Source organism: Rasamsonia byssochlamydoides, assembly GCF_041956645.1.
Source record: "Rasamsonia byssochlamydoides strain NRRL 3658 unplaced genomic scaffold VTN77scaffold_63, whole genome shotgun sequence".
Lineage (NCBI taxonomy): Eukaryota > Fungi > Ascomycota > Eurotiomycetes > Eurotiales > Trichocomaceae > Rasamsonia > Rasamsonia byssochlamydoides.
The window spans coordinates 1-20,080 of NW_027192446.1; the positions used below are offsets into that span (position 1 = coordinate 1).

The 20,080-nt window shown below is 50.5% G+C and overlaps 7 protein-coding genes across 7 annotated transcripts; 5 read left to right on the plus strand and 2 right to left on the minus strand.

Annotated features, from left to right (window-relative positions):
* Window positions 1-1,161: 1,161 nt before the first annotated feature.
* Window positions 1,162-1,471, plus strand: VTN77DRAFT_7670 (uncharacterized protein; the record flags this gene model as incomplete). The annotated part of the gene is made up of 2 exons (XM_069424084.1): window positions 1,162-1,314; window positions 1,367-1,471. 2 exons carry the CDS (start codon window positions 1,162-1,164, stop codon window positions 1,469-1,471), a joined length of 258 nt encoding a protein of 85 aa, XP_069275179.1.
* Window positions 1,472-3,317: 1,846 nt separating this feature from the next.
* VTN77DRAFT_7671 (uncharacterized protein) lies at window positions 3,318-8,215 on the plus strand (the record flags this gene model as incomplete). Its single annotated transcript, XM_069424085.1, has 3 exons — window positions 3,318-3,908; window positions 3,966-8,093; window positions 8,189-8,215. 3 exons carry the CDS (start codon window positions 3,318-3,320, stop codon window positions 8,213-8,215), a joined length of 4,746 nt encoding a protein of 1,581 aa, XP_069275180.1.
* Window positions 8,216-9,421: 1,206 nt separating this feature from the next.
* On the plus strand, window positions 9,422-10,277 carry VTN77DRAFT_7672 (uncharacterized protein; the record flags this gene model as incomplete). The annotated part of the gene is made up of 2 exons (XM_069424086.1): window positions 9,422-9,990; window positions 10,055-10,277. 2 exons carry the CDS (start codon window positions 9,422-9,424, stop codon window positions 10,275-10,277), a joined length of 792 nt encoding a protein of 263 aa, XP_069275181.1.
* Window positions 10,278-11,682: 1,405 nt separating this feature from the next.
* On the plus strand, window positions 11,683-12,294 carry VTN77DRAFT_7673 (uncharacterized protein; the record flags this gene model as incomplete). Its single annotated transcript, XM_069424087.1, has 1 exon — window positions 11,683-12,294. One exon carries the CDS (start codon window positions 11,683-11,685, stop codon window positions 12,292-12,294), a length of 612 nt encoding a protein of 203 aa, XP_069275182.1.
* Window positions 12,295-15,034: 2,740 nt separating this feature from the next.
* On the minus strand, window positions 15,035-15,304 carry VTN77DRAFT_7674 (uncharacterized protein; the record flags this gene model as incomplete). Its single annotated transcript, XM_069424088.1, has 2 exons — window positions 15,035-15,178; window positions 15,236-15,304. 2 exons carry the CDS (start codon window positions 15,302-15,304, stop codon window positions 15,035-15,037), a joined length of 213 nt encoding a protein of 70 aa, XP_069275183.1.
* A 33-nt stretch (window positions 15,305-15,337) lies between these two features.
* Window positions 15,338-15,865, minus strand: VTN77DRAFT_7675 (uncharacterized protein; the record flags this gene model as incomplete). Its single annotated transcript, XM_069424089.1, has 2 exons — window positions 15,338-15,675; window positions 15,769-15,865. 2 exons carry the CDS (start codon window positions 15,863-15,865, stop codon window positions 15,338-15,340), a joined length of 435 nt encoding a protein of 144 aa, XP_069275184.1.
* A 1,497-nt stretch (window positions 15,866-17,362) lies between these two features.
* On the plus strand, window positions 17,363-19,720 carry VTN77DRAFT_7676 (uncharacterized protein; the record flags this gene model as incomplete). The annotated part of the gene is made up of 1 exon (XM_069424090.1): window positions 17,363-19,720. The coding sequence occupies one exon, from the start codon at window positions 17,363-17,365 to the stop codon at window positions 19,718-19,720; it is 2,358 nt and encodes a 785-aa protein (XP_069275185.1).
* Window positions 19,721-20,080: the final 360 nt, after the last annotated feature.

Genomic DNA, 20,080 nt, shown 5'->3' on the forward strand with positions numbered 1-20,080 from the left:
GGGGGGAGATGAGGGCCTTGATAGAGGCGCAGAACCTCCGGCAGAATTGGGGTGGCAGCGGGTGCGTTGAGTCCCTGTAAATTTGTATTAGTTCAACTCTATACATAATTGGGAGCAATAAAACATACATAGTTCAACAGGTTGTGCATAGCTGTCAAGAGTACAAAGGTGCTGGTGGATCAGATGAGGACTTAAAGCATTAGGTCCCCGTACAAGCTCTTCAAGCTGGTCCACATCGCCCAACCAAAGAAATGCCCAGCTAGTACACGAATCTTTGGATTCGATACTGATTCTTTTAGAGAATTCTCTAACTCTTCAATCAATCTAATACGATTTGGGTCTCTAAACTCTGCTCCCGGATCTCGTTCATGGTCTGTAGGGCGCAAAGGTAGCCACACATCAGATGACGCCATGTTAGAAGCGACAGATGTAAACGGCCGAAGTTTTCGAATGAGATAAGGAGTGGTGAAGTCGGGTCCAAGGACTGCTAAAGCAGATACGAGTGATAGAACCGATAGATAAGATTCGATTCAAAGAATTATTCTGAATCTAACCATCAGTTCACGAGCTGTTGACAGCTGGACAGTTAATGTTGAAAGGTAAGTACAGAGAGAGTGGTTGATGATCGGATGTCAATAACTGCTGTTGGATCAAACTAGCTTCTTTTGAATTAGCGCCAACTGCAACTACACAGTCAAACGTGCTTTTCCTTGAGCAGGACTACTAATTATCCCCTTTGAGGAAATTCAGCATCACCCGAGAGTACGGAGTACAGCAGAGCTCTGTTAGCGCGCCATGGCCTATGCAGGATTGCTCCTGAGTGCTTACTAACTAGTTCTCTTGTCAAGTGTTTCTAATTTTGTAAAGTCCCAAATTAACCCAACCTAACTAGTGGTGAGAATTCTCAGCCCAACCAACCAGGGAGTCTTGCTAATTTTAATATATGCAACTAAAGCCACCATGGCCTTCTATTTGGTCCCACTGAGCTCAGGAAGATGGGATAAAGGGATTATCCCATATAATGGGATGGGAAAACAGGAAATCCCATTCCCGTCCCATATATTTCTAAAGAGAGATGGGAAATTCCCACTTCCATCTACTCTTTAGAGGGAAATTCCCATCTCCCATTCTTTATGAATACTTTGTCCCGATTTTCATGGGATGGGATCCCATCCCAAATCCCATCGGGAATATCCCATCCCGGCGGTCAGCCTACAGGCAATAATCTGGGTGGAATGGAAGTTCTTGCGGCTGCTCTATAAGAGGGAAACCGGCCAGAAGATAGACAAATTAGTGGGCCAAGAAGTCAGCAAGGTACAGTAGTTAGAATGTTTCCAATGCAGTCACTCAACTCACTTAGATGCAGTATATTCTAGGACCCTTGACAGACAAGTTTGACCTTGATCTGTCTATTGTGAACAAGCCTACCCTATATATGGAGGATTTGCTTGCTCTCCTTCATTATCACTAGTATTTTGATATAGCAACTATCCCATATGAATAATATAGGATACAGTTCCCATTGTTAATACTGATGACAGCTTATATGTTATCTTGACCAGGGGCTCTAATTGAGAGTAGCTGCATTTATAGTTCAAATAATGCATTGTGCTATAGAGATATAGTACTCTGCATTCTTCTGGACCCAAAGGAGCCAGAATGCCATGTGCTAGTGATGGAAGTGACTAATGTTCATGAAAGGGAAACAAAACAAATCACAACTATTTATTGGACCAAAAACAAAGCCCTTTCTACTAGAACCAGAGTGCTCATAAGGGATAGGACTACTTATATATTTCACAAGCAGGATGACAACCTGGCTCTCTATCTAATTGTAACGGTTAGCGCCAGACCACCATCACAGCCATACGTGCGGGAGATCTCTACAGACTCGAGGTGCAAGATTGCGAAACCAACGGGGCGGGGTAGAAGCGGGGTCGTGAGCCAGTATATAGAACACCTCCTTTGGGGCTTCTTTCTAGAGAGTAGCAATCCATTCTCTATGGAATCCACCCCTATGTTCCCTTACTGAGTCTACTTCTTGACAGCTAAGTCGTAATCTCTTGTTATAAAATACCACCCTTCACAGAGCTCCATTGGAACCTCATTGTAGTTACACGCGATTCAAAGGACTTATAAGACACAGAAGTAGGGTATGGTACGAGAAGCGAAAGAATATTAAGGAGAATTGAATGCTCTCTTCCTAGACAGATGGTCGTCACAAATAGAAGCCATTTCAGACAAGGAGCATTCACCATATTTATGTAATTTGGAAGCCATTCTCGCAGATAGAGCAACAGAGAAGCAGAGCCGCCAGCTCCAAAATAGGGCAAAAGTAAGGATCTGTGGATGAACAGGGTGCAGGTGAACAAGTATGATTGCATTGGTGCGAAACATGAGAAATGTGGATGATAGACGAGGTCGCGTAAAGTTGTCAGTTATCATTGCCCAGTCCAAAAAGCGGCGAGGTCGAACGGTCACGTGAGGGAAAGTGACGCTGAAAGCGGCGTCGATTCCCCCGACTTACAGACTATAGAGGTAGATTAGGTTAGGACCCTAATCGATTGCTCGGACTTCGGACCCAAATCACAATCTAAAATGGTCAAATTTCTGACACTTGTCGCCTAGTAAAAATAATTATCCAGAGTAAAACTTGCATTGAGATTTCATACTCAAATTACTGCTTATTCGGGGCCTTTATATTAAGCTGACTACTCCATAGATAAATTCATGATCTGGGCAACTTCGAGGCTTTACCTAAAGTAACCTAGGGGGGAATACGGAGGACGCTGGAGCAATCCCCTAATCTTAATTATGGGCCGTTCATTGGCCTCTGTCTATAGCGGTATATCGCGGCAGAATGAGGCCCGCGACATCGGAGGGGCACCAAATTTGAAATGGGGCCGGGCATTTGAGTCAGTCAAGTGCTGAAGGAAAGAGGAAATTTGCTCCATTGACCTCTTCCATTGACCTCTTTATAGTCCACTAAGGAGTAAGGCTTACCTTTTCCATGTTGAGGACTGTCGCCGGTATCAATCCCCCGCTTTGATTATTTGGCTGACTGCTGTTCAGGGCCGAACTTTCGAGCCGTTGTGAAACCTGAACGATTGAGTATTCGGTGCATCCTGGAAAGTGAGGTCTGAATACCAATTTTTATATCGTCCTCAGACGGCATTCTCGCCGAATTATTGGGTGAAGAGCTTAAGAAGAATTGCGTCATGAATTGAAGAAGAACAATAATTTTTTTAGGAGTTTGAAGCCGCCTGCTGATTCCCGCCATCCTCCGAATCGCATTCTCCTCCACGACTACCAGCGCCATGGCCGAACCGACTAAGATCCAGGTTCTTGGCCGTGAGAGCATTGTTGCGGACTTTGGGATCTGGCGGAACTATGTGCCTCAGGATTTGTTATCCAGCTGCCCCTCCACGACCTATGTCCTCATCACGGACACGAACCTTGGCCCCATCTATGCGGAACCCTTTCGCAAGGCCTTCGAGGCCGCTGCTGCCACCGTGTCCCCCTCTCCTCGCCTGCTGATTCATGAGATACCGCCCGGCGAAAGCTCCAAGTCTCGGCAGAGCAAAGCTGATATCGAAGATTGGATGCTGAGTCAGGACCCGCCATGCGGCCGGGACACGGTGATTATCGCCTTGGGTGGAGGCGTGATTGGAGATTTGACCGGATTCGTCGCAGCAACTTATATGCGAGGCGTGCGTTTCGTCCAAGTGCCGACGACGCTGTTAGCCATGGTGGATTCATCGATTGGAGGGAAAACTGCGATCGATACGCCGTTAGGAAAGAACTTGATCGGAGCAATCTGGCAGCCGACTAGGATCTATATCGACCTTGAGTTTTTGAACACTCTCTCAGAGCGGGAATTTATAAATGGCATGGCGGAAGTGATCAAGGTAAATCACGTCGAATCTTGCTCAGGCCGTTAGGAATTATTGCTCACAGCCATACAGACCGCAGCGATCTCTGACGAAAAAGAGTTTACGGCCCTCGAAGACAACGCCGAGACTATCTTGAAAGCTGCGAAGAGCAAGCCGGGCAGTGGTCGGTTTGATGGCATTCAAGAGATCCTCAAGCAACGAATCCTCGCCTCGGCTCGGTACAAGGCCTACGTTGTCTCAGCTGACGAACGCGAAGGTGGCCTACGAAACTTGCTCAATTGGGGCCACTCCATTGGCCATGCCATTGAGGCGATCCTGACTCCTCAGATCCTGCACGGCGAGTGTGTGGCCATTGGCATGGTTAAGGAAGCTGAACTTGCGAGGCACCTTGGCATCTTGAAGGGGGCCGCTGTAGCCCGCGTTGTCAAATGTCTTTCTAGCTACGGGCTCCCAACTTCCCTGAAAGACCAACGTGTTAGGAAACTTAGTGCTGGAAAACATTGCTCTTTGGAGCAGATCATGGCCAATATGGCGTTGGACAAGAAGAACGATGGTCCAAAGAAGAAGATCGTTCTTCTGTCAGCCATTGGACGAACCTATGAGCAGAAAGCAAGCGTGGTGTCTAATGAGGCTATCAGAGTGGTTGTGGCACCCAGCATCGAGGTTAAGCCGGGCGTTCCCAAGCCACTGAACGTGACCTGTGTGCCACCAGGCTCCAAGAGTATCTCGAACAGGGCTCTTGTTCTTGCTGCTCTTGGTTCGGGAATTTGCCGCATCAAAAACCTGTTGCACTCGGATGACACCGAAGTGATGCTCAATGCTCTCGAGCGGCTAGGTGCTGCTACCTTCTCATGGGAAGATGAGGGCGACACGCTCGTCGTCAATGGAAACGGAGGTAAACTGCAAGCAACCCCTACGCCGCTGTATCTCGGTAATGCCGGTACAGCCTCAAGATTCTTGACGACGGTTGCAACCCTCGCCAACAAAGGCTCTGTCGATTACAATATACTGACCGGCAATAACCGCATGAAACAACGACCGATTGGAGACCTGGTCGACGCTCTGACAGCGAACGGGGCTCAGATCGAATATGTAGAGAGGACCGGTAGCTTGCCACTCAAGATTACTGCCTCCGGCGGATTCGCTGGTGGAACAATCCATCTCGCCGCAAAGGTGTCCTCTCAGTACGTTTCCTCGTTGCTGATGTGTGCACCTTATGCCAAGGAACCAGTTACTCTGAAGCTCGTGGGTGGCAAGCCGATCTCTCAACCTTACATTGACATGACCACTGCGATGATGCGAGCTTTCGGTATTAACGTAGAAAAATCTACAACTGAGGAACACACTTATCACATTCCTCAGGGGACTTACACCAACCCTGCCGAATATGTTGTGGAAAGTGATGCTAGTTCCGCCACGTATCCGCTGGCGATCGCAGCGATAACAGGTACAACTTGCACGGTTCCGAATATTGGTTCGAAATCTCTCCAGGGTGACGCGCGCTTTGCGGTCGACGTCTTGAGACCCATGGGCTGTACGGTTGAGCAGACCGAGACTTCGACCACGGTGACGGGTCCTGCGGATGGCGTTTTGCGTCCACTTCCCAATATTGACATGGAGCCGATGACGGATGCTTTCTTGACAGCTTCTGTCCTTGCTGCTGTGGCCAGAGGTCAGGGATCCAACCACACGACTCGAATTTATGGAATCGCAAATCAACGAGTAAAGGAGTGCAACCGTATCAAGGCCATGAAAGATGAACTGGCCAAATTTGGGGTGGTTTGTCGCGAGCATGACGATGGGCTTGAAATTGACGGGATCGATCGATCAACTCTACGACACCCTAAGGGGGGAATCTTCTGCTATGACGATCACCGTGTTGCGTTCAGTTTCAGCGTTCTGGCCCTGGCGGCTCCCCAACCGACTCTCATCCTTGAGAAGGAATGTGTTGGTAAGACGTGGCCCGGCTGGTGGGACACGCTCTCACAGACTTTTGGAGTGAAACTGGAAGGCAAGGAACTAGAAGAAAGCAAGACATCTGGGGTTAAAGGCACCGATCGGTCATCTGCGTCCATCTTCATCATCGGCATGCGCGGTGCTGGTAAGACCACAAGCGGACAATGGGTGGCGAAAGCGCTGAAGCGCCCCTTTATTGATCTTGACATCGAGCTGGAGACTGTGGAAGGCAAAACAATTCCAGAAATCATCAAGGAACGAGGCTGGGAAGGCTTCCGGGAAGCTGAATTCGCTCTACTCCAGCGAGTGATTGCGGAGCGCCCTACGGGTTACGTCTTCGCGTGCGGCGGTGGAATTGTCGAGACTCCGGAGGCAAGGAAGCTGCTCACGGACTACCACAAAAATAAAGGAAATGTTCTCCTCGTCATGAGGGATATCAAGCAAGTCATGGCATTCTTACAGCTTGACAAGACGCGTCCAGCCTACGTTGAGAACATGATGGGCGTCTGGCTGCGCCGCAAACCATGGTACCAGGAATGCAGTAATATTCAATACTACAGCCAGCACAACAGCTCCAACAAACTTGCGCTTGCCTCAGAGGACTTCACACGATTCCTTCAGTTCGTCACTGGACAGGTGGATCCTCTGGCCATCATCCGGAAGAAGGGCCTCTCCTTCTTCGTGTCTCTCACATTGCCTGATTTGCGTCCCGCTGGCGATCTTCTGAAGGTTGTGTCTGCAGGGTCCGACGCAGTTGAACTCCGCGTCGACTTGCTTGAGGATCCAGATTCTGTCAACGGAATCGCTTCAGTCGACTATGTTTTGGAACAAATTTCTTTCTTCCGCAGTCGCGTTGCTCTACCTTTGGTCTTCACCATCCGAACGAAGAAGCAAGGCGGCCGCTTCCCGGATGACGCCCATGATGCCGCATTTGAGTTATACCGACTTGCAATTCGAACGGGATGCGAGTTTGTAGACCTCGAGATCACATGCCCGGAGGAAATGCTGCGAGCTGTCACTGAGATGAAGGGCTACTCCAAGATCATCGCCTCTCACCACGACCCGGAGGGCAAACTGTCTTGGGCAAACGGGTCGTGGATCCAATTTTACAACAAGGCCCTACAGTATGGAGACATTATCAAGCTGGTTGGCGTTGCCAAATCTCTTAATGACAATATCGCTTTGAAGGAGTTCAAGGACTGGGCGGAGCAGTCGCACGATGTTCCAGTCATTGCTATCAACATGGGTGATAAGGGGCAGCTCAGTCGGATGCTCAACGGTTTCATGACTCCTGTCTCTCATCCAAAGCTCCCCTTCAAAGCCGCTCCAGGCCAGCTCTCCGCGTCTGAGATTCGGAGAGGCCTCTCGTTGATGGGCGAAATCAAACCCAAGAAATTCGCACTCTTTGGAAAGCCCATCTCGGCCTCCCGCTCGCCGGCTCTTCACAACACGCTCTTTGCCCAGATGGGACTCCCGCATGAATACAGCCTGTTCGAGACCGATAATGTTCAGGATGTCAAAGACCTGATCCGCTCTCCAGAATTCGGCGGTGCCTCCATCACCATCCCTCTCAAGCTGGACATCATTCCTCTTCTGGATGAGGTTGCTGAGGAGGCTCAGATCATAGGTGCAGTGAACACGATTATTCCAGTTCCCGGAGAGAAGGGCCAACCGACGCGGTTAATTGGACGCAACACCGACTGGCAAGGTATGGTACGCTGTCTTCGCGAAGCAGGCGCCTATGGCTCTGAGGGCGACTCCAGTGCTCTCGTTGTCGGCGGCGGAGGAACAGCGCGCGCAGCCATCTACGCCCTGCACAGCATGGACTACTCTCCCATCTACGTCCTAGGACGATCTCCAGCAAAAATGAAGGAAATGGTTTCGACATTCCCAGCGGACTACAACATTCGCATCCTAGAGGATACCTCCGGAGTCGAAGTCATCCCGCGTGTGATCATCGGAACGATCCCGGGCGACGGCCCCATCGATGCGAGCATGCGCGAGACCCTCTGCGCCATATTCGAACGGGGCCAAAAGGTCGACGGGGTCGCCGCGGGCCGACGAGAAGATATGCACCCGCGGGTGTTGCTAGAGATGGCCTACAAGCCTGCGGTGACGCCTCTGATGCAGCTGGCCAGGGACGCGGACTGGATCACGGTGCCGGGTCTGGAAGCTCTGGTTGGACAGGGAGTGTACCAGTTCGAATACTGGACGGGTATTTCGCCGGTGTACGAGGACGCAAGGGTGAGTCCGCATCCTTTTTGCTTTGGTTTAAGTTCCTGTCTTTCACGTAACATGAGAAGCAGTCATAAGCGAAGCTGACATGAGTTCGTTTCCAGGCTGCTGTATTGGGTACCAATAAATAAAAGTGCTTGAATGTTCTCTTCATGATTATAGGATGACCAAATATATGAGAAAAAGGAGGAATCGATGAAAGGGAGAACAGAGATGGGGACAGACTCACCCATGTGGCGTGAATCTAGAAAGAGTGAATTGCATTGATGCCTTTCTGTTTACTGAAATCGTAGGAATGAAACCATAGAGAGCACGATCGTCCGCAACTTTCAACACTTGCCGAGATCTCCAGAATTATTATCTTTTTGTGGTCTTGCTTCTTACTATTCAAATCAAATTCTTGGACTAGATTCCGAAACAAGTTAAGTATTTCAGTCTCTCTCTCTCTCTTTTGTCGATGGCTGCATTGATGCAGCTGAAGTGAGGGAGATCGCCAATATCGAACCTTCGGGAATTACTTTTCGGGTGCAATTTGTCGGCTCACCACATCCACATTCTTCAGCATGAGAAGGTGCTTGCTGTTTCGACACTTTCTCTCGTAGATCCTCCTGCTCTGGGGCTGCTGAAGGCGGTTCAGAGAGCTGCTGCTGCTGACACTAGAGAGAGTTTCTTTCCTTTTCTGCGTCAATCACCATTGCATGTTACCGTTGCCCTGACAGTCGAATTTATCAGGCGAGCCACCGTTCTTTGAAAGCTCTGAAAGTCTTGGTTGGGCAAGCATTGGCTCTAAATCGAGCCCACACTAGTGATGTAACTGACGTCGTACTAATGCAGTACTACACAGAGTACTACACAGACTACTCCGTAGACTCCGCTGCAAGACAAGACCGTCGACGAATTTTGACCAACTAACAGGGATGTCTTTGCCGTCGACACAGCTCCGTCATTCAGAGCGCTGTGGCCCGGATAAATAATACTACTGCATTTAATATTCAATCGATACCGATGATCACCCCGCCCAGAGGGGAGTGTATCGGATGGTGGAGTTGTCTGCTCCTTGACCTCCTCCTTCTTGTTATTTGCTTAACACTTACTATCACAGACAATATTCTCCTTTCCCATATATCTTACTTCGCATGAATTCATGGCAATTCCATAACATGATAACAGATGGGAAAATGGCAGATCAATCTTCAAATCAAGTCGCTATTGTGACAGGAGCCACGGTGAATTCTGATCACCCATTTGGCAAGCAGGGAAGGAGGAAGGCAAAAAAAATCAACTGACAAATTGTCCACCACAGTCAGGCATAGGAATAGACCTCGCAAAGGATCTTTATGCGCGCGGGTGGAAAGTTGCCTGTGTCGGTAGCAGAAGGCAAGCAGGCGAAGACCTGGTCAAAAGCCTGGGTGAGAACGCGCGGTTTTTCCAAGCCGATGTCGCAGACTACCAGAGCCAGGCGAACATGTTTCGACAGGTGTACCAGCTCTGGGGTCGGATCAACGCGTTGTGCGCCAACGCCGGCACCGTGGACCAGTCCTCCATCTACATCCTTCGACAGGCGGGGTAAAGGCGTCGATGAGATTCCTCCCGAGCCAAATCTCTTCTGCACCGACGTCGACTACAAGGGTGTCATCTACAGAGTCGTGCTCGCGACGCACTTTACGAGGCACAATCGACCTCAACCGGGGGGCAAGATCGTGGTTACGGCCAGCATTGGGGGCATCTTCCCACACCGATCCTATCCAGAATACTGCGGGGCCAAGGCGGCTGCCATCCAGTTCGTTCGAGGGGTTGCGCCGCTGCTCAAAGCGAAGGAGAATATCTTCGTGAATAGCGTCCTTCCGGGGATTGTGTCGACTTCCATTGTCCCTCCGGAGATGATTGCTGCTGTGACGCCAGACTGGTTGGTTGCATTTTATACCCTCTGGAAAAAGAAGATATTCGCTAAATCAACGATTCCGTTATAGTTTGACGCCCGTGAAGACCGCTTTGGATGCTTACCAACTCTTCCTGGAGGATGACACGGGTATGGCGGGTGAAGTCCTCGAGTACTCCGCAGACAAATTGATCTTCTACAACCTGCCTGAGATGGGAAATGGTCGCGTCACCAAGCGAGCGGTCACTGTCTGGGAACCGCTCTTTCGACAGATGTATGGAGAGGATTCCCAACTTCCGGACGCGATTCCATGATTGCTGCCGTAATTGTCGACCGGAAATGCGAGGGAGAGATGGGTCCTTGTGGCTATATAAGGCGCTTCCCCCAAGATTTTTTTTTCTTCTTTGTGATAGTTTATTACCTACTACAGGATAAGTTTAACCTTAGAAAGATGGTTTTGGCGGGATATATGCTATATCTAGTTCGGATTCACCAAGAAGTTGATGTCACGGCACCTCTTTTTTTGGCCGAATCTGCACGATACGATCTAATTAATGAGCAGAGTCTATAAAAAAAGACACAATCGTAGATCTTTCTCTCCTTTGCCTTTGTTTGCGTCTGTGCTACGATTCTTTTAAATTACAGTCTCCGAAGATTTCCCGTGTTCAGTACTCCCTACAAAGAATCTAATTAACGTGTTCGCAGATGGAGAGAATTATGGCAAGCAATATGGGTAGGAAGCCCACCTGGAAAGTAGATGATAAATAGTATATTATATTATCGTAGGTAGTTACCGGCGTAATCTTATTATCAACCTACCTACCTAACCTAGGGGCACCTACCGAACCTAATCTGTCTACGGGGAATACCTGTCAATGTCATAGACTCCTGCTGGAGGCTCCGACCACATAGACAGAACGCGTCGCGTCATATGACATAGGGCGCCTCAAGTCTCGCCTTTTCGACCTTGTCCTCATCCGAGTTGCTTTCAGCCTCTCTAACGTGGTTTCTCTCGACAACTGCCGTGATGGATATAGGATTAGAAAAGAGAAAAGCAGAGGAATCGCTAACCTTCCCAAATAAAAAATCGAAGAGGCCCCTGGCTGACATGAGCCATGAGGAGAAGTCGCAATTGCGAGATTTCTCCAATCCAGACGAGGTCTTCTCGAATAAGCAGCAGTTCAAAGAGATTTAGAAGAATCGCGATCTACGTTTACAATCTGGCTGGCTCGCGAAGCGTTGTACACCCTCTATACCCTTCTTTTGACTGGAACCCCGAGATTCGCTGGGAAGGTTGAATCACCTTCAAACTTAAGGAGAGCCGAGAAGCCGAGTACCCGGGTCTGCTACGAGATCTGCTTCACATTCGGCATGCAGAAAGGCGGCTCTCAGAACCATGGCCAGATGTCGAACTGGCCTTCCACAGAGACCAAGTACCAGTCAACGGGCGACATGTGACACAGCCAGTATACGAGGAAAATCGTGCGCACCGTATGCATCCATCATTGGTCCCAGCAGTATTGGAAAGAGTTTTTCCATACAACAGATGGCGCGAGAGCACGACTTGTATGCTGTGTATGCCAGTTTGGCTAAGCGTAGGTCTGATGCTATCCAAGGCGGTCTGCTATTGCAGACCACATGCCCTTTGTTCCTGACATGGATACGCAAATCGCCTTTTTTTGAATGCTATATTCTCGTCAGTCTGGCTGAAGTTTCGCTATGCAAGCACGTCGGAATCACTCCGACTGGTTTTTTTCAACTTACAGACAATGCAGAAATACAAAAAGAAAATATCAGCAAGAATTGGCCGGGGACGTGGCAAGGTGCTTCGGATCCTGTCGACCCTGGGAACATCCAGAGACGAAGGCCAAACAGTCAGTGATCCAAGCTTTTCTGAAAGACCGCGATAAGCATATCGAGACCAGATTTAGAAAGTATTCGAGACTTCTCGAGAAGAATGGGGACAACGGCGTTGAGAAACGACACAAGAACCTGGACGTGAGGAAACGTCCGCCACAAGCCCTGATCTGCATCGACGAGGCAAGAATGCTTCATAACGAGCAAAACTGCGAAACGGTCCCATTTCGCGCTTTTCGGAGAGCTCTAAGAAATCAATGGGAGCCTGTCATCAAACCAAGTGAGCCCAAAAATCGATGGGAACCTGTTAGAGACTTCTTTTGGTCTTGTTCTGGACACGACCTCACGAGTTGCAGACTTTTCCCCATCACCAGATCGCGACCGACAGGAGTCCAGGAAATTGTTCCCTCCTATTTATTGCATCGACTCAATGGATGTTTTTGCGGGGGAATCCCACAGAGAATCCAAAGGTGAATCAAGCCAACTAGCAGCAGAAACCTCTCTGGAGACCGAAAAAAAAAACGATGATAGACACTACGCAACTTTTCCGTCTTGGGCGCCCACTCTGGAGTGCCTTGCTTGAAAGACAAAAGCCGGAAGACGTTATACAACTGGCTGAGCAAAACCTTTATGGTGAGGGGTGGAGCAAGTGCTCTCGCACTTCTATCTTGTCGCGTGGATTTTGATGTCATTCGGTATTCTCTGGCAGAGGAACTTGTGTCCGGATATATGCGATATATTGTATATATCAACGAGGCGCGTGATATGATGCAGGCTCTTCAGCCAAGCGAGTAAATTCTGGCCTATGCTTCTGCGCGGTTGATGCTCGATCCCAAGACGCGTTTGGAGGTCATTAAGGAGTTTTTGAACCATTCATTTGAGAGAGCGATCAACGCAGGAGAAAAGCTGTGACGTCAATGTCTAACATTCAGGCAGTCAACAAGTCAGTCCTCGATAATGTCTAGCCAATATTCCGAAATATATTACCAACCTGGGTAGGAGGGGCTAAGCACGTACCTATCTAATCTTAGAACCTACGGACCCATCTTGATTTATAGTTGGTAGCAGCGTCGATCCCGCCGTCCACTGTTTATCGGAACTCCGGGACGATGGATCCTGGGGCCCGATAAGAGATGTCGTGCTTGAGGCCCCACCATTAACGATATGCTTACTACGGAGTACATACAAGCGATCTATGTAGATAGTCTTTACTCCTGCTCGCAATGCACTCTCTTACTCTGTATTTCTATATCAACTGACACGGTAGCACTAGAGGATAATAGATATGCGCCAGGCTGCCTTTTTTTTAATTATCGTGATGTAGCACAGGCATACCCGGTTAAGTTAAAGCTTCAGCCCAGTTTCAAATCTTATCTACCAACATCGGAAAGAATCGGTATCCCGGTATACCGGTGGCATTTCGACCGGGAGGAATTGACATGGTATATCCTCTGTACTAACTGTGGGTTAGGTGAGACACCTACCTACGTACAGTACCTGCCTAGATAGGAAGGAGGAAAATAAAGGAGGGCGAAGGGACACATAAAAATCAGGGTACAGTTGCAAGCCTGAAAAGTAACGGTAGTATTAATTTACTAATAAGGGTTGCGGCGGTCCTTGGGAAGGGGTTTCGAAGGCCAGGCCAGGCCGGGCCCGGTAGGTTACCCACGATCTGTTCCGAAGGCGCAAGCAAAAGATAGATCCTTCCTTCCTCCTTTCTCTCTAGACAATGGAATATCGGCCGGGAAGAAAAAAAATTTTCTTTCTTTTCTTAGACACCTACTCCGTGTGGATAGATGGATCGATCGACATGACATTCTCCGGTCGGGTTCAGAACCCGACCCTGTCACACCCGGACTAGGCTGCGCTACACTATACTAGGCTAAGCCAAGCCAGGTGGCCCAGCCCAGTGGCCCCAGTCCACACAGCCCACACAGCCCATGCCTGCTTGGAAGGCTTCTAGAATAGTGAAAGAAAAATTTTTTCTTTCTAGCGTCGATCGATCGGAACCAAATCGTTCCCACAAACAAAATGGGCTAAGACTTGTATGTATCGGAAATACACTGCCGCAATCCATCGTATGTAACTTTTACCTGTACTGTAAGGCTGTAATAATTATTATCTAGTTGCAGGCTTGCTTGCAGGGTGCATAATCTAATCTAATAATATCTAATAATAATAACGTTCCATTAATATTCCGCGGAGATTCGGGCTCGATGGACAAACGAAAAAGAAAAAAAAACCTTTTCCGGGTTGCTTTCTATTTGTGGCACATTTAATGATTCTACTGTTTGTACATGTATGTACATACAGTACAAAGTACGGAGGACCGTAGGTTGGGTAGGTAGGGAGTCTAGGGACTGGCTGTGCGATTATCGACGTTTTTATTTTATTTAGGCTAATTCAGACCCTAACACCCTTTTTTTTTTTGAACCAAATCATCCGTCCACAGGAAAATCAGTTGAGGAATAGAGCAAGGTATTTTTTTAAGGCGTATCCCAACAAAATGGTTCACGCCACTGTAGCGAACAATAGTGGAAATTTTTTTTTCCTCGAGGGACGCTGTACCATGCTATCTTCAGCATCTGCATATCTGCATATCTTTCGAGTCTCGACAGACAGACGGAAGTAATCGCTCGAGTTGCGGCTCTCTCGGGCGAATCATAGGCAAATTCATCTCCCGCTCAGTCAGGCCATCAGAATCTGGACCCTTCTCCAAGGCAAGGGTTCTCTTGAGTACGTGACTTACGTCTTGACACTGCAGGTGTTGTGTTCTGCTTGTACAGCACAGTAGTACTTCCCCGGATTTTACAAGTATGGATCAAGACCCATCAGCCACGTTTGCGACCTTGTGAACAGTGCTGAGTGTTGCGTTCTGGACTTGATGAGGGTGTGCAGGTCCGCGCGCTTGGAATGGTTCTAGAATTAGATTTCCGAAGTCTAGACTCGATTCCAGACTCCAGATTCCAGAGCTAGACCTCGCATCACATCGCAAATGGCAAAGAATGGAGATTGAGTCTATTATTATTTGCGCTGGAACACTGGAGATAACTCGGATCAAAAATTAGGTGTTACTTGAAACTAGGGTAGACGTCAGATTGCGCACGCCAGTTTCCTGAAGGAAATTTCGTCCTCACTAGCAGACACTAGTCAACAAGAATATTTGGAGTCTTGGACAGCAATGCATTTAGCCACATCTAAGATAGTCCTCAGGTCAGTGCGGCCGCTCAAGATAGATTTTGCTGGCAGAAGCTTCCGAAGCGGCGGTGCTGAGTGTCAGTGCGGGCAGCTGATCCGCACGGTCGCACCACCCGCAACTCGACCGCCGACTTTGCTTCCGGTCCGACTTCGGGGCCACCTGTTATGCAGCGGTTATGTTAATAATAATTAATAATATGCCGACCACAGCCCGAACTGAGTCGGAAATAAAGTCATTACTCAGGCCCGACTCGGCCGCAAGGACCTTCCTGATGAAGAATCGCATTTTGCTGACCCTGGGTTGTTGGCTCAGCTGAACTTAAGGTAGTTGGAACAAGCCGAAATTCCCCCGCAGAGCCGCCAGAAATTCGGGGCTGGGCAAGAACTGGGGTAATTGGGTCGGCATCCATGGATTGCCGCGGAGATCGTGTCCTGAAGTCTGGTTCACCCCATTAACAGCCGCAATAGGATTCATCGTAGTCATTAAACGCGTCATGATCTGCGGTAGTCTGGAGAAGTCTCCATCGGTCGGCAGATTTACAGCTTGCATGTGACTCAGGATGGTATACTCAGCGTCAACGAAATACAATGTACCGATGAAAATGGTATTATTTAATGATGATTCTCGGTAAATATGTCTTCTGACAAACTGGTCAGCTGATCAGTCATTGTCAGATCAGCCCATAGCATGCAACTGCAAGTGTCGGCGATAGAGTCACAACAAGTATAGACCTGAGTAATCTGGCTTACTATTGACTTGTTCCTCGGCTATTGACACCTGTCTATCGTCACTCTTGGAACGCACGGGTGTACGGAGCACAGGCTGAAGGATCAGCTGACCCAGCATTCACTGACGAGTCACAACGCATCCCAAGGTTCAAACTACGGGTAAAACACTGATGCCTAAAGAGACTACTATGAGGAAATTGTGGCTTGATTTGATTCCCTGCTGGGAACTATTGCTAAAGATCTACGCTGATCAGAAGAATTGTGACGATGCTAATTAGCCAGCGCAATAAAGATCTGATCTGATCGACAGCGGAGTGTGGCTGAGCAGTGCATGCCGCTGCTTCATTCGCTGCCAGCCTGTTGGGAAACTAAGTACCAGCCACAGGCCAAGATGGGCATGCATGGGCATGCATGCATGGAAAAGTTTTCTTCAGCAGCCTCGGAGTTGGCCGAGAGCCAATCGAATTCCAGGAGACACACAACTGTGGCTGGTGCTCTCCCTGCAGCCGTGCTTGCGTGCCGGCCGGAGGAATGTCGGAAAGTCGGAATGCGACAACGAGGTGTGGCTGATGCCGACAGAGAATGTTCCACCAGCCACAGGAAGGTCCCAGAAACAACTCGGCCACGAACTGGGAGCGTGGACGGCGGTGATTGGCCATGACTCATGGTCCAAGACATCCAAGACAAGACTTGCCGTCATCGTCGGCGGTCCGCGCGGATCAATACGGTGTGTACTCCGTACCGTAACGGCGGTGTATCGACGCCCACGACCGGGGTTGGCGAACGACGGCGTTACCGATCATCCCGTAAGCGCTGCAGGGATGCGTCCCACCCTTGAGTCTTGACGCTTAGCTTGCATGTCATGCATGATGGGAGGGCACCTGCCGAGGACAGAATCTGCGTCATAGCATGGCATCCATAGGAATAATAATAATAGAAGCCGACGTCCGCTTCTTATTTCTGCTCGTTCCATCCCCCCGGCATTGTCATTCGAAAGGAAACCAGGAGAATTATTTTTAATCCCAGGCTCTGTCATTATCGCTTTTCAAAAAGAAATTTTCTACCTAATTGCCCTCCCACCGACTGCTTTTGGTCCGTGCCCCTCCCACCCAACGAACCAGGACTTGGAATCAGACACGCAACCATATGTTTGCCTAATTCCGGTCGAGTCAGAGCCCAAAAGAACGACACGACTCGTCTCATCATCGACTGACAAAGACATCACAGTCACCTTGGCGCCTGGTTCGGGGTCGTCTCGGATTTAAACTCGACTGACCACCCGTAAACCAGGCTCTGTCGTCGCGTGGTCTTTTGTCTTGCCGAGCTTTCCAGAGCGTTCGATGGCTTGCCAGTAACTGAATAAGCAACAAGGCTTGATTTCCGCTACGATCTTTGCACGGCCACGGTGAGTTCAGTCAGCAGGGAAAAGGCTTGTCGGATCTGCTGTGGTTTGGACGCTGACCCGCGGATCAGCGCTCGCGCAGGAAAACCTTCCCGCCAGTGCGTCGACTATATATTAAGAAGACGCCCCTCCCCGGGTGGCGAACGCTCGCCTTCCCCTCGTCCTCTTTGGTACCCACCTGCTTCCTCTGACGTCTCCTTACCCAAACAAACTATGCTTGCGCATCCTTCTGTACGTAACGATCCCATCACCCCGTGGTCTGACCTTCCTATCAACCACCTCCTCCACAACCACACCTCCGCCAACCTCGACGACTCTGTCCAGATACAAGACGACCAACTCCCTCCTGATCTGCTCCCCTTTCACCAACCGCAGCAGTCTCTGGAGTCGCCGTTTCAGTCGCCGTTTCAGTCGCCCGTCCACCTTCACCACCTGTCCTCTCCGCTATCATCCGCCTCGGCCTCTCCCATCTTCTCTTCACCAGCCTTCTCCTCGCGGTCGCCCGCCACGGCGGTCTCGAGCGACTTTCCGACCGTCTTTGACGGCGGTCTGTTTGAAGCCCCGTCCATGAGTGCTACGTCGTCATTCAACCCGTCCATCCACGTTCAGCATTCGACCCCGTCGCCTTTCCCTACACCACAACAGTTCACGACCGGTTCGCCGATGTTGGCGCAGCACGGAATCTCGTCGAACAATCACGGCTGGGACGTCGACGCTAACATCCAGCTTCTCAGTCCGGCTAGGACCCAGGGCGGTCTTCCGCGGAGATCAGGGCTGCAGGGTGGTGCCGCGCATAAGAGAGCATCATCCGGCTCCTCCGGCGCGACGGATTCTACTTCGCCACAGGCTGCTACATTCAACAACCACCACCAGAACTCGTCATCCTTTTCGCCTTCCACGACGAATCTGAACGGGTTTGCCGACAGCTATCAAAATTCCAACAAGGCGCTGCCCACTCCTGCCCAGACGCCCGTGCAGAACTCCTTACTGGCAGCACCCTTTCAAAATTACGACCCGTCCTCTCAGAATGGTGACAATGCCGAGGCCGAAAGAGCGATGAGACAGGCAGTCATGGAACAGCAGCAGCAACAACATTCCCAACAACAGTCTCAACAGCTGCCGCAGCAGGCAGCAGCGGATGACGAGGCGCCGTTCCAGTACTCCTTGGCGCCGTCGGCCTCCAGTTTGAGTCACCAAAACTCCCCGGTGACTCCGCAGACGACGTATGACGACTTCGACGATGCCTCGAAGGCAGTAGTCCGTGGTGAGGACCGATCTCCTGACTTTGACCGGTGGATGGATGAATACTTACAGCTCGATGCACGTTCAGACTTCAACGGCCAAGGCGCAGCTACGGTACCCGTCGGGGTGCCGAAGCTGAACCGGACGATCTCGGATATCTACCAAGACGAGCTGTACAATACTGGCGTAGTTCCCTCGCCGCAGGTTCACAAGCCGAATACGAGTCAGGCCCAGAACCAGCCCCTAATGGCGCCCTATCGCAACCTCTTCGCCGACCGTCTCCAGGCAGCGAACCGGGGCCACTTGTCGGCACGGTCGCAGTCGCCTGCCAACAACCGGGAGCGATCGCCTTTCCGTCAAGGCTCCCCCTTGGCGCCTGATTTCCGTACCGCACGCCTCCAACAGTCGGGTCTCGCGACCACCATGCAGTTGCCTCACACCAATGGCATGGGCCTGGGCAACCAACAGGACAACCAGGGCGAACCCAAAACCATCTCTCCCAAAGATGCGCTGTTGGAATACCACGAGGGCCCAGAAGACACCTCCATCCCATCGCTTTTCCCTTCGACCCAAGCAGGGCCCGACTACAATGTTGGCGGCGGCGATAACTTAGGATTACGTCGGCAGAGTGCATTTCAGCCTACGCAGAACTACTCGCAGATGGAATCCTTCCCCAGTCAATATGCGCATCAGGCCGCCGGTTTGCAGCAGCCATTCTTCCTACAGCAGCAGCAGCAGCAGCCGAATCAGGCTCAACAACAGCCGCAGCATCATCAGAACAACTTGATGCAGCAACAGTTCTCGGTGTCACTTCCGACGATGGAATCCACCACCGGCACTACGGCTCCCTCTGTTGCTGCACAGGTGCAGCATACCCAGAATGAAGCGGCAAGGCGACCTGACGACACCTCCTCGGACACTGGCACCTACACCTGCACCTATCACGGTTGCACGTTGCGCTTTGAAACGCCCGCCAAGCTCCAAAAGCACAAGCGGGAGGCACACCGTCAGACGACCATGGCAGGGCATCTGGCCGGTCGGGACAGTCAGGGTAATCCCCTGGCGGTACGCAACTCTCAAGCTGGCCCCCACAAGTGCGAGCGGATCAATCCGTCGACGGGCAAGCCATGCAACTCGATCTTCTCTCGTCCCTACGACCTGACGCGACACGAGGACACCATCCACAACGCGCGCAAGCAGAAGGTGCGTTGCCAGCTATGCACGGAAGAAAAGACCTTCTCCCGCAACGATGCGCTTACCCGACACATGCGCGTGGTGCATCCTGACGTCGATTGGCCCGGCAAGCAACGGCGCAAGGGCAGAGAATGAGGGGTGAGGGGAAACACTGAGGGGGGAAAGATCACCTGACCAGTTACGACGCGACATCGCAAGCCAGTTACGTACGGCGTGACCGACTTGTCCATCGCAAGGTCACTGCCGTGCTTGTTTCTCTTTGTCGACGGGTGGTGATGGGACGATGACGGAGGGGCCATCTCCCATCGACGTCATCGCGAGACCTGCTCAACCTTCTAAACCCTTTTTGGAAAGGCGCGTCGCTCTTGCTCGCCCGGATCAGCAGGCCACCTTCCGGATTGGGTTGAGACCTGAGAAACAAGCAGCGCCGCCATGACGTCACTGACGGTCGTTGTTGTTCTCCTGCAATCGAGTTCGGATGATTTCAAATAATGC